Source organism: Mytilus californianus, unplaced genomic scaffold, assembly GCF_021869535.1.
Source record: "Mytilus californianus isolate M0D057914Y unplaced genomic scaffold, xbMytCali1.0.p SCAF_6, whole genome shotgun sequence".
NCBI lineage: Eukaryota > Metazoa > Mollusca > Bivalvia > Mytilida > Mytilidae > Mytilus > Mytilus californianus.
Window position 1 is genome coordinate 99,727,568 of NW_026262712.1, and position 21,241 is coordinate 99,748,808.

The window sequence follows — 21,241 nt, forward strand, 5'->3', positions numbered from 1 at the left end:
ATATATCTAGGAAACAATCGCCCTCTAATATATTGTCACTTAAAAGATTAAAACTCCACATGCTACTTTTATGTTGCCACATACAACGAAATACTTGTATTCACAATGTGAAAATAATAGTCGACTCTTCTGTTGTAAAATTCTGGTCTTAACCGACAGTTGTTGACTTTCTATGTGGATTAATGTGTAGTAGACCTAACTGTTTCTATATAATTCTTTTCAAATCTCTGGTAAAGATGCATTCGACGGTAAAGTAATCACACAACTTTAATGTATGCAGTGAAGGGACAACATTTACTCCAAGTCAGTTTAAAAATTTGTTAATCGAATGACATACATTTTTTTAATCCAAGAAAAGGTTGAAGGTGTACATCAAATGCAACAACAGGTAATTTTGAAATCCAAACATAAAATTTCCCTTATGTGGTGACATTTATAACTCTCAGATACCACTGAAAAGGCAACAAAAGATAGTATCGCACTCACCTGTTGCTTTGCAAAAAGTCAGCAAACTTCGTCTTTTGTTTGATCATTGTTGAAAGCCGTGTGATGAAAAGTTCACATTCTTGTACCTTGGTTTTCTTTGGAAAGTTTTCTTATCTTCAATTATCCAACACCTCTTTTTTTCATACATGTTACATTTTAAGGGCCATTTTAAAACACGGATTGTTAACCATAAAAAAGATCCAAAATGCTGCTGTTCATTGTTGTCCTAAAAAAATTGTGCCCATCTTACAATCGTATTTTTAAATGTATCAATAAAGATTTGCTTATTCATCAATGAATTACCATACACTTTTGATAACATATTACAAAATGTCTCCCATCAGTCAATGATCAACCAAGCATAGTTTTATTCTGGCTTTCTGTTGAACAAACACCTCAGTTTGTTTAACCAATTGACGCTAGTAGACAAAAGCTTTGTTAAATTGATAAGCTTTTTTATCTGTGCTGTGTCATTTGTCGATAATTTAATTATTAATAGCTTTATCAAATATAATTCGAATTTCAAATCAATTCTATAAATATAAAAATAAGAAGATGTGGTATGATTGCCTATGAGACAACTCTCCACAAATGACCAAAATAACTAACAACTATAGGTCACCGTACGACCTTCAACAATGAGTAAAACCCATACTGCATAGTCAGCTTTAAAAGGCCACGCAATGAGTATATCAGAGCATACATCTTCAAATAGAACAGTCAGCAAAAACGATAATATCAAAAATCGTACTTGTTCATAGCAAAGGATAGTCTTTATTTTTTAACTCTAGAAAGTTCTTGCGTGATCCTTTTGATTATCGGTCCATTTGAGTTGTTGCATTTAATTTGTGTTCATTATTCAGGTGTCCTCTCGAATTAACTTCCTTTCATTGAGGGGTTTAATTGAATTGCTGTTTTATCTGTTATGTCGAAAGTTTTACGGAAGTCATTGGCATTTGATTGACCATTCTTGAATATCTGTATCAAAAATTATCTAGAACTTGTTCCGTTTGTCATATCCCCTTTCGCTCTTATCTTCTCTCGATTGAATTTTAACGATTGAGGCTCATAATCGATTTTAAAAAGCAAAGATACTGTTGGTGACTCTAGTAGATCAGAAACTGATTACATTTCAGTTTCTCTCTGATTTTATGGAGTTATTTGTGTTGCTTATTCTGTAGTTTTCAATGTATCATTTTGTTAACTGGTGTTTACGCTTTCAACCTTTTTTCTTTTTAACCTTTGTTGTCTTTTTGTTTTTCAATTAATGGTTTTTGATTGACCCTTTTTATCTTCTCCCTTATTTCAGATATATAATACTGAAAATATGGCGAAATGAAACAATACATATCGGATGGAATTTTCCTTTTCAGAACAACTTAATCGCTATCATTTTCTTTCTAGAAAGAAGATCCAGATGCACTTATGATAGTGAAATAATACCTAAAAGGAAGTACTCGTCATGAATAGAATATTGCAGATACTTACATTTTATCTCTTAGCAGGTAACATAATCAAACACATGAAACAATAATTAATCATTTTTTCTTTGTCTCCTTCATTAACATTTGGGGGACCTATCATATACCTATTTTGAAATTGAACAATGTTTAATTGAAGTCACTTCATGTCAACTTTACTGGTAATCATTGATTTTTGTAAATAATTTTGTAGACAGGTAAATGTTTTATATTTATATAATTTGAAACTCGAAAGATATTTGATTTAAACCAAAATAATAAAGAATAATAAAGAATATAGTTTACGAAAGAATCTAAATAATCATGTACAACGCATGACGTAATGTAGTAAGAGATTCGTCGAATATCTATCCCGATACAGTATCCAGTTCTTCGATACATGAATAATATGGTGTTACAATTTTTTCTGTAAACTAGTTGATAATTTATGCAATTCCCTGAAGAAAAGTTGTTGCATGTAAGAATAAAGATTCAAATGACATGGAGTATACGTTGATGAGACAATAAGCACGTCTAAAATGATTAGCTGTATTAAAGAGGGAACGTAAAGAAATATTTAGCAAGCAGTGTCTACCTTTTCAGTGCGCCTGAGTTCACTTTTTCCATGATTTCGTGTTGTTCACTCTTTAGATTTATTTGTGTCGTTATGGTTTTCCCAGACTGTTGCTCTTGCAATCGTCTTGTTTTTTTAACATTAAAAGAGCAAAATATTATGACAACAATCTGTGGAAAAAATAGGGTGAAATCGTGAAATTCAAATGATTTCTACAATGTCGGTTTTTCAAATTAATGGAACAGAAGTTTAAATATGTTCTAATCTCTCAAATCGATTGAGAAGACAAATCAACATTAACAGTACCAATTTTACTGCACCAAACGATGGTTTTGAACATTATTTATTGTGATCACTGACACATATTCTCATTTTCCAAAGTATAGGAATGTGCTAATAAACCTTTCAACATTATCCATTTAAGTACCCCAAACATCCTCTTGTTTAACAAAAATTGTAGTTAATAAAATTTTCAACCTTTTTATTTTATTTATACCTGTAGTGTTTTTTTATTAACATGGCCTACTTTATGTACGTTTGGTGCCATTCCTATTATTATATGTTATAATATATTGGTTTGTGAGAAAAATCAGGGTGCTATACTTTTTTCTAGGTGTTTATATCAAGTATTTATTATTCTGTTGCAGATGCTGTCTTTTCTGCGATTCCTTGTTTAACATGGGAAATGACTCTTGGTAAACTGGATATCATATGCCGACTTGACAATGTCGTTTTACCCGTTTCAATTTATGATACGTTTGAGCAAGAACAAGGAAAATGCGCATTCAAAGATTTTTCCGCAATATGTTCATCTGTAAATAATCTTACAAATATAACCGCCAGCTATTCAAAACGAGAATTCAAGTTATCAATTACAAACGTGACTAGAAGCCTTGCCAAAGGAGAATGGAGTTGTATCCAGGGAACACACACCTTCAAAACTCTGATTTCTCCATTAGCAGGTTACATTCTCATTATATATTGTATACGCTACATGAATCATTATTTTAGTGATCACGTGTACAAGAAACATAGGTCTTTTGCTAATCATCAATCCTTTTAACGCTATAAGCGGATGTGCCTTTTTCATTAAAATAGAAAGGATATATCAAAGGGGGCAATCAAAATCATAAGTCGAATAAAAACAGACCAAACCATGTCCAAAAATAAAAACGGTGAAAGGACAAACATCAATAAAAAAAAGACATTACACAAACAACTAAAGACATCATGAACCCCAAAATAAACCAGGGATGATCTCAAGTGCTCCAGAAGGGTAGATGGTTCATGTTTTACTAATGCCATCCATCGAGGATGATCTTGTGCTCATTCAAAGTAAAAGAACCTTTGAAATTATTGATTATTTAATCTTTACATAAATAGAAAGAACTTTAGAAATTATCCTCATTATTTGTGTCCAACCGTCACGTATATTTCCAGCGTAGTATTTTGGTTTCGCAAGATGAGCATTATTTGGTATATGATATTAAACAGTTACTGCACTTTTTAAACTCACCCTGTTTTCGCTTTTCTTTGTAAGAGGTGTCCTCCTACCCGAATCTTGCTTTATCTTGTTATAACTAATCTTTTCTTGCCGTAAAATATATTGACAAAATTACTTTTCCAAATTGTTCGTGACATCTTCAGTATGAAGGAAATAAATTTGACCGAGGCAATCCGGAGATCCTATAATGGAGTCTTTCCTTTCTGTTTTGACATAAAAGATTTTTAATTGGTAGTCATAAACAGCAAATTATAGACACCTAGGGTATTCTGATTTGAGTCATTTGTTTCCCGAAAGGAACTAAAGGTCATGTTCTAACTTTAGACGTATTGCTTGATATTGCCACTTCTTAGAAACCGTAACTGATTTGTACCAAAATATAAGTTGTGATAAGTCGTAACTTAAACATTTTGCTCGAAATGGTAAGGTGAAATTGTTTTCCTCGAATGTTTAAAATACGTTTTGTGGGGATATCACTCATAAAAAAATAATGTCTTTTCTATGTATGATCTTTGAAATTGACGCTCTAGATTTGTATCCTATAACTTTATACCAGTACACAAAAACGCCATAAGTTCTTTTGTGTTAGAAGTCATATGACATTGAAAAAGATCAACAAGAACTGACCTTCAGTAAACTGAAAGTAGCAATGTCTGCCTTTAATTCATACAAAGTACTATATATCAAGTATTTTAGAAAAAGCATGAAATTACCTATATTATACGAATTCGGGACAGACACCTTGAATCCGGATGTAGCATATTATCTGGCTTATTTTAACCAAAAATATATAGATATATGGCATTCCAAATACCGTTTCGATTCCTAACATCACTAAAGAGACATTAATTGTCGAAATCCGGATATGGTGTACTAATTTTGGCACCTTTTGTTTGCGGTATACCATCTTTCCGCTAGTTTATTGTTTTCTGTTTGGTATTAAATTAATAATTTTAAAAGATCCATTTTGTAACATCTTGTGATCCGTTTATTTAGCAATCGCCAATGGCAGTCAGCAGGGTTTAAGAACATCTGTTGTTCGACTTGTTAGTCAAATGCGTTTTGTTAAAATATACTTTTTCACTTTTTAGGTCTTTTGGAAAATGTTGTTTGTGCTGTATTAAGACCCCTCTATCAAGGAATTTGTTTTGCATGCACGCGTATAAAAATTACGGGTTTTATCTAACACAATCATAGGTTTGAACGTTGTTTTCAATTTAGACTTGTAGATATCATATATATAAATATATATATATCTCATTAAATTAAGCTACTATTTGACATTTCGATTACGAATCAAGCTTCTACCATTTCCGCTTAAATCTAGCCTTTGAAAAAAAACTGAAACCCCCTATTCAAATAGGTTTGACTGTAAGTATGAGCATGTTTATATTTATTATCGTCATTATTTTTTTATATTTCCCCCATAGTTATCTGTATTATAAGTGGTCGTATTTTTATTCGGATTTGGAGTCCGACAGTTTTTATATGTATCTATAGATAAAGGCGTAAGCTAATGTACTTACTTAAACACCAACATAGGAAGTATAGTAGAGACGGTCGACTCTGAAAAAAATTGTTTCGATATTTTGGCTGTGTTCTAACAAGATTTCCTCTTAAAATTTTCCAAATCATTGGTCAGCTCCGTACTTATAAATACGACTAAATACCTGTAAATTTAACAATCAATAAATACACCGTTCCTGATAGATCACAATACGCTTATCAAAGAGCAGTTTAAAGCTGTAATACCAGGACATTGGTTATTGGTATTGCGTGTAGTTGGTATTACTATGACTGAATGCAAACGCTCTTATATATAGAAGATATCATGGAAAACCATCAGCCCTTGATAAACAAAATGAAAGAAGGAACAAATGAAACAAGATCTAATTATAAAAGACAAACAGAGAACTTGTTGGGATGGACTTGGTTTTTTATTAGTTGAAATTGGGCTTTTAAATAGCTTTCTAAATTGCGAGTTCTCTTAGAATGAGACTTAAAGTCTTCTGATTGTTCGTCATTTTTTATTGTGCTAATTGAGGTAAAGCATCATTCCTTTTGATGTTTACAGTTTCTTCTCAAGTTGTACTATTTACCACTGTCCATTGCACAAACATTTTAAACCCGCCACATGTTTTATGTGTCTTTGCGAAGCCAGAAATCTGTTATCCAGTGGTTGTTGTTTGTTGCTGTTTAAAAATATTTGTTTTATTGTTCAGACCGTTGGTTTACTCTGTGGAATTATTTCACATTTTGTCATAACGAGGTTTTCTGTTAATTGTGATATAAACTGGTTATTTTCATAATCTTTTAAAATTGAAGTAATATATACATCCAATGGAATAACAAATTTACTATTCCTTGACCTCGATGTTATAGAAGATATATAACCTTGTCTTGTTGCTGATATAAACTCCATCTGTTAGTGCTGTTTTGTGTAATACAATTAAAATGAAATTAGAATCACACTTAACAGAATTGTTCAGTTCCGTCTCCTTTATATAAGAAAGTCATGCTGAAATTAAGGTCTGATAGCGTAAATTACTATAACATGTGGATTTCAAATATGCTAAAGTTTTCAATACGGAAATAGTGAAAACATTCTGTTAGTAACCAATAGATGTTCTAAATTTATTTATTATGAATAGGAATTATTTCGTCAACGGAAGTTGTCTTGACTGGGAACATAAGCCGGCATCAAAGCAGTATGAAAACAGTTAATTTGTCGTGTTTTTCCTGTCGAGAACCTCATGGAAATCATGTAGAATTTCTTATCAACCATCATTCTGTAGACAACGTAAGATATGACCATGTCACTAAAAGATGTTTACACAAAGATGGTGAATGCAGACCTGATCATTGTTCATGTTCAAACAGTGGAAACCTGTTTTATTATACATTCGAATTTACTGATAAAACTACGGAAATCAGTTTCACATGTGGCATGAGATTTGTAGATAAATTATTAACAACAAGATTTTCAAAGTTTTCAAGTGTGATTTACAATGGGAAAGGTAAGATACCTATAAAACATTACCAAGTTGAAAGTACTGTAGGGAATAATGTAACTTTAAACTGCATGATCTTATTTATGTGTTATTATTTACAATTGTAATCAATGTTCATTACATAGTTTAATGGAAATCAAACAAAAATAAATAGATATAGAATATATGACATGCAGCCAATAACACAAATTTCGCATTAATTTAATTCATCTTGAGACGCAAAATTGCCAAATTATTATATGCATACTAGTCCAAAATGAAACGTACCATAAACATTTTATGAAATTATCATTGCTTCATAAACTACAAATTGAAAAGATGGCGACCAAATCATTGTATGTCACCTAATAGGTGGATCAGAAAAAGCTGGAACATACATACCGCTATAACATATCAGTATTGTGCTCCGATGAACATTTGATCATTGTTGCATTCTTTGAGAGCCTCCAGACTCAAGAAGTCAAACTGCGAGTCTACTTTAGACATAGAGATATGTCATCTGGATGTTGCCAACTGAATGCATTTGATTAGTTGCATAACTAACTTTTAATACTTTTGATATGGTATCTTTTTAGAGTCATTATTTTTGTCTCTCTTAATTTCAGTGTAATGAATTTACCGATAATTTGTTACAGGCACTTTCTTAATTTAGGCATTTTCTAAAATGATTGTAAGATTAAGGCATTATATAACACCGTGTAGAACGCCACATGCGAGGTGTTGGCTATTTGTGACACGGGATGGTGTTTTTGAAGCGGAGGAGGTAAGTAAATGTATCAAAAGTTCATTTTTGAGAATTATTAGCACCAAATAATGTATTGCACGGACGAAACCGAACCATAATCTATTTCCATCAAGCAGAAACAGACTTTTGGCATTTTTTCCCGTATGACTTATATTGAAATGATTGCCATCATAGAATTTAACCAAATGCCAGCTTCTTAGTCAAAACTATATTGGTTGAAAAGTTACTTTTTCCAACAAGTAAAAGAAGAAAGGAAATATTGTATAATGGAAATTTGTTTTCTTTTATAATTAATTTGGACACATGAAAGAAAATCAGTCGTCAGATTATGTTCTTCTTATAGCGTTATAAATATAAATGTAAATATAGATGCCGGTAAGTATTTCTGTGAGTGAATACGCGACTTCGTTTAGGAGTTAGTCCATTTTACGGAGTGCACGTGTGCTTTTCATATAAAACTGGTGAAGAAATTTGATGAAGTTTATGTGTTGGTGCTTCGGCTTCGATCAAATCTTGTACGGATCGGAGGTCTGCTCATCATTTGAGTTTGTTCCATGTTTTGGTGCATTAAGCAATAGCCGTGACTTCTTCCTGGCCATTATAGTAACTGAAAAGCAAACAAATCATGTTAAGTTTATAAAACAAAACACTTCGAGGGTTTTTCTCTGTTTCTAACATTAAAAGAACATCACTCAAAAAAAGTAAAAGCAAAATAAAATAATTCAAGCTTGTGATGACTCATCTTGACAGAGTAGGTGTGTTTATAGTACAAACTATCAGATAAAGACTGAATTATAGGCAAATCTATCCTAATCAATGCCTCAACCCCGTGAGCTGCAAAATATAATACCCTGCACGACTCATTTCGATGCAAAATAAATTTTAAACCAACACATTTTGACTACGAAGCTGGCATTTGGTTAAATTCTATGATAGGAAGTCATTTTTATATAAATCTAGGGTGAGGTGTTTTAGAAAAAGGAGCACTGGAAACGTCTGCTTCTGCTTGAAATAGATTATGATTCCGTTCTTTCTGTGCAATACATTATTTGGTGCTAACAATTCTCAAAAAAGAAATTTTTATACATTTATTTACGTTGATCGCATTTTCTCCACTTCAAAAACGCCACCGCGTGTTTAACATAGCCAACACCCCACATGTGGCGTTCTACACGGTGCATATAATGACTAACTTTTTCATGCATTTTGTAAAATGCCTAAAAGAATTGAAAGACATTTTACAAAAGGCCAGAATTTATTTCATAAAATAACATGTTCACATAAACTGAGCCATTGAAGGTATTGAACATCAATCATTAATAACCGGGTTTTAAACAGTTAAAAAATTAGATTTACTGAATTTAAAAAATTTCCACGAGCACTGAACTCAACAATCATTTGTTATTTAATATATATTGATGGCAGGTTTGCTTCACATTTGTTCTGGTTTTATTTTGCGAATATATCGCTTTGCGTTAAATTTGTCTTAGCACTTCAACCACATTGGGTGGGACCCAAACCATGACACATACTGCACTTTACTGAAAATTGCACTGTCTAAACTTTTTTTCTGATAAACACTAAGCGTTCGAAAATAAAATTAATATATTATTGTTCATGTTTTCCCGAAAGATTCCAAATAACATTAGCATGATAAGGTTGTTCTAGATCTTTCGGCTTATTAGAGCATTCGGGCTAAAGAAGATCTTCGCATGGCAAATGATACATGCATAGCAAAAAACATCTACCCTTTCAACTTGTCGGGTCTTGCTCGTGTGGAGTTCATTAGATTTTCTCAGTTCTTGTTTCACTGTTACCTTGATTTGTCTCCTCTTGGTCGATTTTCGAGATTTTAACATTAAAAACTTATTGTTCCTTTAATTCATCAGATTGCAAAGATCCAATAATTCTATCGAGGCAGTGAATATGAAAGAAACGCATATCTTTACATCACAACCAAAGACAGCCTTGAATAGTGAAACCCATATTATTAAGTAAATCTGTTTAAATGTGCAGTATGTACAAATTTGCATTCTTTCCGAAAGGGGATATTGAATCTGTTGGCTGGTGTAAAAAAAGTTCAATGCTCTCCATTTCTGTCCTTATCCAACATACATTCAAGCAGCTATTGACATTCCTGTCTTTAATCCAGTTCAATTCATTGTACAATTTGTCTTTTTGACTGATTATCAATTTGTTCTCGTCCTAAATATTCATGAAATATTTGCTTCTGAACACTAAAAACAACAATCAGTTAATTAAAATATATAATTCTTTTTCTCAGCTTCATATAACACACTTCTGTTATGATTCTAGATTTTCTAAAAAGTAATCGTTTGTAAGTTTTACTATTTAGTTATATGAAAAAATATTTATGATGTGATAAGAACAAAAACGCAATATTTCGGTCAACAAAATTCCTCATTGGGCTTGCATCTACCCAGGTAAAATTGGATGCAGATAAGAAACTTTTGCATCTTGCCGTACATTTTGGTCAATAAGATATTTTGTGCTGCGTTAAACATTTGATTTCAAACGATTGTGTGCTTGATTAAAGACATGTGTTGTTGAAGTAGGGTAAGTTTGCAACGTCCATTGGTAACTATTACAGACATATAAAGGACGATGCCACGTAATGTCACCTAAAAGACAAAAAGGCCAGAAATATGAACGTGTATTTTGACAACTGCTTTTTAATGTACAGGTTTATTTATATTCAAAATAAAATAAATTCCTTACATATTACATATTTATGAAATATAAGCACTTTACAGTTTGCCTACAATTTCATGCATTTTGGCAATTCTCATGCGAATGTTCATGGCTACGTCGTCATTTACAACGTGTTATTACATTATAATATTTCTCTCTCTCTCTCTCTCTCTCTCTCTCTCTCTCTCTCTCTCTCTCTCTCTCATCAATAATCAGTGCATTTTTATCCACAGAATTTAAAAGTAATGGATCTGAAACTGAAATAACTAAAGATCCCGTGAACAATGGTTTTAACCATAGTGGATCCGACAATAAGACAGGTAAGCCGTAAAATTATTATTTTTTGACAATTATTTATGGCTCAAACATAGGATAACCTTTTACTTAACTTTGCTTGTGTGGGTGTTTTAAGGTAAATAGTTAGTCAATTAAATTGATACTTAATGTAGTCTACACGTAGTTTTATGAAATTGTCTTAAAACTAGACACGCTGTTACACAAATTCTGGATTAATTCTGATAACATCCAACGCAATTTTGGAGGATTAAGATTTCCAAAAAGCAGATTAAAATGTCAAGTAATAAGACTATATGTAAATTTGTAAGTGATTAAACTAATCATATTATTTGCTGAAAAACAAAACAACAAACGTACTGCAAAATGAAACACAATACAAAATATGCTCCAACATTATATGACTATAACATTCTTTATTTCTTTATTGATTTTTCTTTAAATTGTCAAAGGTTCTTCAGACATGACATAAATATTCACTCTGCTAGAGTATTCAAAATCTTTAAGGATCCTCTAATACCAGACCATTGTATACATTCAGCAGGATATCGGACTTCCAATAATTATCGTTTACCATTCAAACATATTAGTTAAGAAAAATTATAGACTTTACTTCAGAGCGTTATGGGTAGAAAAAAAACTCAATATAAACGAAACTGTATAAATACATCTAGTCAGATTTGAATTGATTTCTTGAAACTGGTGTCTACACAATCCTGTCCTGGCTCTTTCGTGCAGACATTACGTCTGCAACCAAAATATAGTACTGACATATGTGAAAATTCAGGAACTGCTCTTGCGAACGTATTACATAACTCTTTTAAAGTTATAATAGTGTACCTACGTATTGATACACATGATCTTCACAAAAGACCAGCTCATCATATCAAACAAAAAATTCGTGCAACCACCGATAAAGTTTCAGCTGCAATCTAACTTCAATTATAAAAGTAAGGAAATTAGGTATGATTGCCAATGAGACAATTATCAACCTGAGTTCAAATGAAGTGGGTTCAGCAACTTTTAGTTATCGTACGGCTTTCGAAAATGGCCAAAACCAAAACTGTATACTGTAAACCAACTTATCAAATGATATGAGAAAATCAGACTTAATACGGATAAATCAGCATGTGCAATACTTATGACGTTGCCCTGTCGAAATATAAATCAAGAGTTAATATTGCTTTTCGGACCGGGATAATTCGGAAAAAGCCGTATTGGTCCATGGGCTAATACGGGACGTTCATTTCCGGTTTCAATTTTCACTTAAGTCTAAGCTTACTTAACTTTGGACGTATCGTTATGCATAAAATACATATGTATCATATTTTTTAACTTAATATCATAAAAAAAGTTACAATGATGTTCAGTGTTTTGTAACGTCTTGAAACGGAAATATTTCACAGCCTTTTCGAGTACGACTTTCTCTTATTATCATTGTTTCATTTCCTTTGGTCAATCATCAGAACGCAGACGATTCAAGATTAAGAATAGTTAACCTGTCTGATTTATTCTTCCCAGCTACTTTATATTTGCTAGAAAAAATTGAATTGCAATAGCTTACTATTAAGTATTTGGACGAGAAATAACAGACCGGACATCTGTTATTTCATCTGACAATGTTGACAAAAAATGCATCGTGAATGCGAAAAGACAAGTTCCGATATTAATTTCTGTATCTTCTTCACGGTAAGTTTCTTTGTTTAATCGAATTAAAATAATTTGATAAAAGTGTTATGAACTGGCTGTTTCTGTATTCGAGTCTCGGATCAAATACAGCTAACCTAGAATCTATAACAGGTTCAATACAGGAACAGCCAGTTAATAACACTATAGTATTATCGCGGATACATTAATTAGCTTTTAGACCTTTCTAAAAGATAAGATAATGAACGGCCTGTTTAAAGATAACCCAATAAACGAAAAGCGAACATGACAGACAGCAACTAATGACAACCAATTAATTACAGGCTCCTGACTTTTGAAAAGCACATAAATATCTATTTAGGTTTTAACATGTTTCAGAATGCTCAACTTTCCTCCAGGTCTGAGATAGTTTTGTAACAGTACAATATAAAATCAAAGTATAAAACATAGTTGACGTTTTGGATTTCAATGAGCAAAATATATGTATTACTGGTAAATTATTGAGTCAGAGATTTCATTACTACAAATTACGTACAACATTTACTAAATTCTTCCATAGATACAAAGATTTGGTTTGTAAGTTCGGCTGTTTCCAACGGGGCAGTGCATCCTAATCTTTACGGAATTGTTGTTTACCGAGCCCGGGAATTTCGATACGATCCGGGTAAACTTATCAATCCTTTAAATAAACTTATTCTAAAAAAGGTTACCAATTCAACACTGTAATTAGATCTTCAAATGTTGTTTTTATAGTATAAATATTGATTTTGTTATCAGTAAATTAACAAAAAACTAATATTATTGGTATATACACATACACATGCACATTTACGGTTCCACAATCTGTCGATACCTGTATTTTGGCATTGCACAAAGTCATGTTTTTCTCTGACTGTTAATGACGTCTTTACACTAAATCCATTGGATGTTGGATGTGTACTGATTGATATTTTAGTCTTAGATACATGATTTATTATTATTAGTTGCTATTGTATTTGAACTAGCTGTCAATAATTGCGAATACTCTCAGATCTGTACTTAGTGTCTTTTTGGTGTAGGGATGTATAAATCCCCTGTAAAGGGTTGAATATAGGGCTTAATGTAAAAATGAAACATAAAAGGTAGTGTTCATTGGAAAATTCGGTGTAGAAATAAGATCTTTCATTGTTTCTGTTTAATAAATTTCCAATTTGTTTTGAATTGAGAAGATTTAGAATTTGGCTTATCTGATTATTAACTGTAGGCTGTCCTCTTTATGTTTTGTTATTTTTGTGTCGTATGATTGTCTTCTGACATATACCCTAAATGTTCTGTCACTCAGGTGCAAACTGGCAATATGCATTTCTTGATTTAGCAGGTGAGTTAAATATGATCTTCAAGAATCCATTGAAATTGAATACTTGATGAAGTATTAGCTATCAGTAGATCCTATCAAAAAGTTATGAAGGCATGCATTTTTAAATTAATTTCCCTAGTTTGAAAATCATAAAAAGATTAATGTTGATATAAAAATAACGAAGAAAAAGTGGGAGGTATATTGTGTGCAAACAAATATCACCATATTGTGAATTTTTTTATCATACTGCTTTATTTTTTAGATAACAGACCTAATTCACCAGTTAAAGAGGATGCCGATTTCATCAGTATGTAAACCACTCCTTAACTTAATGACAGTATATTTTTGTAATTTTTTTGCTGTTAATTTTTCAGTCTAAACAGCTAGTATAAGTATTCTAAGCAATAAATGTAGATTGACCTGGGTTTAATTTGCATTAGTTTTTATCCGTTACATAATTTTATTATTTTCTTCTGTTAGTAGAAGAGAGGCGAAAGATACCAAAGGGACATTCAAACCGATGAGTTGAAAACAAACTTACGATGCTATGTCAAAAAAGAAAAACGACGAAAAGACAAACAACAGTACACAAAACCCAACACAGAAAACTAAAGACTGAGCAACCCGAAACCGACCAAAAACTGCGGGTGATTTTATTGCTCCGAACGGGTAGGTTTACCATGCGCCAAAAGTGGCACCCGTTGTGTTGCTCATGTAAGTTAAAACCGGGTAATAAGTCTTATTCGGTGGATCACATTCGAGGAAAAGAGGACGAGATTGTGATTACAACTGGAACATATCCATCGTAATCTGTGAAACAGATTTTTCATAACGGTCAACCAAATCGTGATGGCATACGCAAAGTTTTCGAAGGGATAATTTTTACTTTCCCACTTGGAACCTTTGGTTCAATAGCTTCCTTGTAAGTAGCAACCCTCTATCAATGAAATCATAATATTGTTTGTTATCACATAGTTCACAAATACGAAGCTTATAGTTTACTAAATAGTACGTTATACGTCTACCTAAGATTAGTAACTGACGGTTGAATCAAAACAGTTAAAATTTCAAATCAAATACGATGTTGAAGAGCATTAAAAATGAAAGGTTTTGCCAAATCCAACTGAGGTCATCTAAGATTTCGGGTAAGATTTACAATATATGACCGCATCAACGATATATCATGTCAGCTAATGAGTGTTGAAACAAGGCTGGTTATACCATCTGGAAAGAATAGACTACGCGCAGTGACAGTGGCATTGTCGACGTCCCAGTTGTTATAAAATCATATACAAAATACCAGGTTCATATGATTAAGTATGCCATAGGTTTTGTTTAGTAGACATAATATCATTGATTTTTGATATCAATTAATTTTTGATTTACAGATAAAGTGATTAGTGCTTATCTAAACTTGAGATTTATCATCCTCAATTGTTATTTATGGGACTAAATCATCTAAAAACCTTAATTAGTGGGGTGCCAATTTACAATTCAAAATTTATATAACCTGACGAATACCCCCATATGTTGCCAACCACAAATTATTGTACATTGAAAGGCTTGTAGTCGATTTGAATGCTATTTCAGAATTTTCAACATTTGCCATTTATTTTCAAGAAACAGGACTGAAATGGGCTTTTGTAGGTGTGGCGGTGGTCTTACCCGTCCTTCTAACTGTGGTAATTGTCTGCTGCAGATTACATATTACGAGAAAGCGAAAAGGTATTATTGATATTTAAATAAGTAACTTTTCCAAAATTTGCAATTTATACTGCAAACTCATATAAGTTATATAACAAAACAATGACACAGTGATATTAGAATTGAGTCATTATCCAAGTGATTATCTAAACGAAATTGAAGGAGCAATATGTCAATATATGATGCAAAATATACATGCAGACAATTGAACCTAATTACAGCTTTCAGCGGAAATAATGATCAAGTCGTCTTAAAATGGTTTAGACATGGGTGTATTGAAGAGTTGTTGAGCCCTTTAACAATACTGTTAAAATTAAATATATTTGTCGATGAAACATTAAAGTCGATATTACATCTGATGTATTGCCAGGTGCTAAGCTGTAAGAATTAGGAATCATAGTAATGCATATTAAACAAATCTAAACAACTTGGATATTGCGAGAGGGATGTGCAAAATAAAGATAACTTTTGTTCTTGATTGTCAAACTAATAATTGACAACTGTAATTGTAAATTTACAAATGGTGTATTGTAGAATTGTTGTTACGAAAACGCAGTGGTGAAACAGCGGAACTAAATCCTCTTACTCAACCATTGTTAACAGGTATAAGGCAGTATATGTATTTATTGTTTATTTTCATCAAATGTTGAACCTTTTTATGGCATGCATATAACTTGGATGGAGAGTTGTCTCATTGGCACTCATACCACATCTTCTTATATCTATATATGTTTCATTCAAATGTTGGTATTTGTTCAAGATATATAAATCATAGATATATTCGAATTACGAATTCTGATTTTCCTGTCAGAGGTATAAATGGTCTTTACATCTTGCTATATTATAGCGTACCATGTATATGTTAAGTTTCAAAAATCCTTTATTTATTTTTATAATTATGCATGTTTTTCTGTCCAATACGTTTTATTTTAGACTTTTCATTTTCATCTGGGAACCCATTTCACAAACGGCATAAGTATTGGAATATCAGAAAAAACTTTAAATGTTTCCTGTTGCGCATAAAACCTTTTACCCTCTGTATGACCAATTCAACAAAAACTACACATAAAGATATATGTATTACTGTTATAAAGTGCTTTTCCTGTACTGATTTTATCGATGTTCTGTTTTTCATGTAAATTATTTTGTTCCACCGTTCGATATTCTAAAAGAGTAAATAGATTACATTTCTAGCAAATAAGTTAACACCTTCTAATGTGCATGTGCCTGTCCTGAGTCAAAAACCTCAACAAGTCTTTTTGGTAAAAGAAACCAAAAGTCCATATGTTTACAGCATCTGATTTCATTTTCACCTTTTTATCTAGGGTTTGCATTTCATATTTCCGTTGACAAGTTGAAAGATTGTAGTATGATTGATGTTTATATATCATCGGGGATAATACTTTTCTGTCTGAAATGGGTGTCCTAAATCAGACAAATGACTGCTTCTGTTCGGTTGTTTAAGAGTTCAATGAAATGTATTAATGTTTAAAAAATTTAAGCGGGGTAAACAGTGTTTTGATAAAAATCGATAGTACTAATCGTTTTCTTCAGCAAATTGCGTCGTTGACTGCATATGGTTTGCTTATGTTGTCTGTACTAGGTCAGTGCCAATTGTAATGCGTAACGTTTTTCGCAGATAATTTATTACACAATCTTGCAATGTATATCATTGTGATGGGATCAAGGTGGACGAATTCAATTGCTTTTGGTTTTGTTTTTTTTTTACATTTAAAAGACACGTTTACTGTTTTTTCTTGTTTTTAAATATCTGGTATATTCTTTTCTGTTGTACATGTACATGACTTAAAACTTTGAGAGGTTCATTCCGACAAAAAAGGCCAATAAACCAGTCAGCGTTCTTTTAATATATAATTTATTCAAACATCTTGATCAACTTTCAGGTAATAAAGATACAGAGCCTAAAGAACACAAAGACAATGTTGGTAAACTGGTGTTACTAATTGCAAATATTGCAAAGAAAGTTATAAAAAAAATAATTACTTGCACATTACTAACTAATGATCAAACATTGACGTCGTATCTGAAAAATGTGAATAATAAACATGCATTATTTCATGCATGGCATAACAATAAAAGATGTTGTCAATGCAAAACAGATGATAATGTTCAGAAGGAAAGTATGTTAACAAAACAACAATTTCATATCATGTTTAATAACAGCGGGTCAGTTCCACAAAGCCATCAACACATTAAATACAGCAAGATATATTGCTTTTACAATATTGAAGTCAATGAAAACGTGTCTCTAGATGTGTTAGATGTAAGTGTGGCCACTTGTTTACTAGTTTGCGGTTGCACTCCCGAAATAGTGCCGGAGTTGACCGACAGACAATCAATTTTAGACTCGATGAAGAATATCAAAGATAAACGAAATGAAATTTTTCATATGACAGCTTTAAAACACCTATCAGATGATGAATTCACGGATAAATGGCAGAAGATTCGGATACCTGTAGTTAAACTGGCTTCTGTGATAAATTCTCACTTCCATAATGAAATAAAGGGAGAAATAAATGTTTTGAAAAATGAAAATTTAGAAGATACTACAGCATATTCAGAGAAGTTGACTGGATTGTTGATGCAGTCTAAACAAGATATGGATCTGAAGATTAATGTAAGTTAAAACGGTTTTGTAAATAACTTAGTTTACTTATTTAGAGAATAATTTTGGTGAAGAGTAGGAAAAAAAACTATCATGAGTCAAAAAATACAAGAAAGAGTTTGTTTAAATTTAAAAACAAAACCCAATATCGGTATTTATTAGAGATCATTCAAATAAAAAAATTCTAAAAACCCTGTCACCTGCATCCATAACCTTGTGACATTTCCAACAATATACAGCAGTACTGTTAGTAACGTTTAGTTTATTCTTACATCCATTTCCATTTTGTCAATGATATTTTTTAAATTATTGTGTCACTCATTATAAATACTATATTAGTTTTATAGTTACTAATGAAACCCAGTCACAATTATAAACACTTCCTATATATAAAGGTCTACCTACTATAATGCCACCATCTTCATCATGATCCATTTGAATAGTGAAATATTCATTTTATAGATGTCCACGTGTTCCATTTGTAACAGAATTAAAGTCGCTTTCTTTTTTTCCTTTATGACATCACCGAATTATTACTAAATGTTCTGTTCTTGTTATGAGAACACCACGTTAGCCGTTATTGAAGCAGGAATTGAAATCCTTCTGGCTTATCTTAAAAGTATAAGAAGATGTTGTATGATTGCCAATGAGAAAACTCTCCACCAACTGACATAGAAGTTAACAGCTATAGGTCACCATACGGCCTTCAACAATGAGCTAAACCCATTCTGCATAGTAAGCTATACAAGACCCCGAAATGACAAATGTAAAACAATTCATACTTGAAAGCTAACGGCCTGATCTCGGTACAAAACAATAAAGGAAAAAAAACAGTTTGATATACAGCAACAACCGATTACCACTGAATTACAGGCTCCTGACTTGGGACAGGCACATATAAAATTTAGCGGGGTTAAACTTGTTTTCTGGCGCCAAACCCATCCCCTTTACCTGGGACAGTGCTGTAGCAGAGCTATATAAGAACCAAAAGGCTTAACTCACCAGATCGATACAAATCACATAAAAACCCTAACAAAAACACTTTAGACAAAAAGTACAGATCTGATAATACTCACAGTTATTGAAAGCTAGTTCAAAGCCAATAAAAACTAATAAAAAATCATTTGTCTAAGACTAAAATGTTATTAATTCTTTCGGGTTTTAAACGCAGAAAGGGTATACTAATGTATGGGTTACTTTTCGAAACCCGGCAATAAGAATCAATTGTTTCCTTATGTATGATAATATACTCGAACCTAGTTATGGCGATCCATTGGCTGGGTATCATCAGGCGAATGTTCGTCCGTTACGCCTACTTTTTACGTTGTGTTTGCAATTGACATTTCAAACCATAGGGTCACCAAAGGATATAAAACGCTTAAAACAAATATTTCCAAGAAATTCTACAAGAGCAAACCTTGCATTTTTATAAGCATTGCATATTTAAAATTCTTTACTAGCATGTTAGTTAAGTTTTGAACTACAAATTCTTTGTGATATGCACGTTCTTGTGAAATAGAAAAGAAAATTATCTAGTTTTTAAGTAGTTATGCATGTGTTCATACTTTCAGTTTTCGGACTTCAAAGCGATTTTACAATTCTCGTTTCCTAAAATTTCAACTGCTCTTTCAAAGTATATCTAGTCTGAAAATTTGTTTTAGAACGCTTACATATCATGTATCCAAGTGAACTTGAGATTATGGATACTACCAAAATTAGAAGGTCTGTTTCATATCTTGATCTTTTCCTAGATATTGACAAATGACCTACTTCAAACTAGAATTTCTAACAAACGTGATGATTTCAACTTTCAAATTGTCAACTTTTCATTACTCAGCATAACCTCCGCTCATCTTACAGGGTTTACATATTTCAATTAATACATTTCACCTGAGCATGTTCACGCTACACGGATTTCATAAACAAGGTTGCGATCTATACAAAAAAGAAACTGCTTCAACAGAGTTGTGAAGAAGAACGACTGAAATTGATACTACATATATATGTTTTATGGTCACAATCACAAAATAGTTGACCGATACGACGTGTCGATGTCTCAACTGACTGGCGACATGTTTTCACGGTCTTAGATCTCTAGATACCAGTAAAGTTGTCTGTAATTTTACCGAGATTGTTCTATACCTTATTGTGACATTTTGGATGACTGTGTATTCGCAAGGAGAATGGTGCATTGGGGTTAATTCGGTTTCCTCAATTTTTCTTTGTTACCTTAATTTGTCCCTTTGTAATCGATTGATAAGATCTGAACATCGGTATACTTCTGTCGCCTTAATGTATACGGGTAATATCTAAAATACTTAACTTATTACAATGTATTAGACATAAATCTTCTCTCTTTTTACTTTTACTTTTGTTATAATAAATTGTTATTTTTCTTATTTAACAGCAACTATGTGAAGAAAGGTTTATGGCTAAGTTAGGGGAAGCTAACAAGGGCATCGAACGTATTCGAAAAAGAGGTAATATTTTATTGATAAATACAATATTTAACTTCACACAATCGAGATGGTAGACGTGTCTTTCAGTTAAGAAGAACGCATGTTACATTGTGATGTGAAATTAAAATGTGATTTATAAAAAATTAGATTAGATAAAAGATAATTGTTGTGTTTCCCCTTCCTCCCCCAATATTTCATTTATGGTGTATTTGATATCAATTTAAAGCCAATTGTTTCAATCTAAATCTTTTTGTTTCTTGAGCGTTCAAGGTCTATAATAAATCGTTCTTTGCCGTGCATCCTTTCAAAATTTTTGTCTGGATTGTTGTCTTCTGTTTATAAAGTCTTGTTATCATCATTTAAACATCGTATCCTCTATTTATTTTTCTTTGGCAGTAGAAATTTTAATATAGTTTATTTTTTTTCAGAAAGGACTGTTTTTACAAAGTTTGGCGACATTTCTATAAATATTGTGCAATATCCAGATGTAAAGGTGGAAGATTATCCAGGTTAGAAAGACTTGAATGTGTTGTTTTATTATTAATATAGGAGTTTCAATTGAATATGTACGATACATTAATATATTTTTAAAGAGACACACTGTGTACAAAAATAATCGTCGTTACAAAGCAATAGTGTTTTAAAAAATCAAATTTTTAAATCGGTATTTCTAAAAAAAAACA

At 32.0% G+C, this 21,241-nt stretch overlaps 1 protein-coding gene across 3 annotated transcripts in view; it reads left to right on the plus strand.

Annotated features, from left to right (window-relative positions):
• Nucleotides 1-21,241, plus strand: part of LOC127705810 (uncharacterized) — a 29,221-nt gene that overhangs the window by 749 nt on the left and 7,231 nt on the right. For 2 of the 3 annotated variants that reach the window (XM_052210160.1, XM_052210162.1), the window contains exons 2-11: nt 1,891-1,991; nt 3,168-3,482; nt 6,676-7,041; nt 10,726-10,812; nt 14,032-14,076; nt 15,360-15,494; nt 16,008-16,076; nt 17,378-18,111; nt 20,507-20,579; nt 20,987-21,067. In XM_052210160.1, the coding sequence (XP_052066120.1) occupies nt 1,949-1,991; nt 3,168-3,482; nt 6,676-7,041; nt 10,726-10,812; nt 14,032-14,076; nt 15,360-15,494; nt 16,008-16,076; nt 17,378-18,111; nt 20,507-20,579; nt 20,987-21,067 (1,948 nt within the window). In that variant the 5' untranslated portion in view covers nt 1,891-1,948. The remainder of the gene's footprint in view (nt 1-1,890; nt 1,992-3,167; nt 3,483-6,675; nt 7,042-10,725; nt 10,813-14,031; nt 14,077-15,359; nt 15,495-16,007; nt 16,077-17,377; nt 18,112-20,506; nt 20,580-20,986; nt 21,068-21,241) is intronic. The other variant, XM_052210161.1, reaches the window with a different exon arrangement.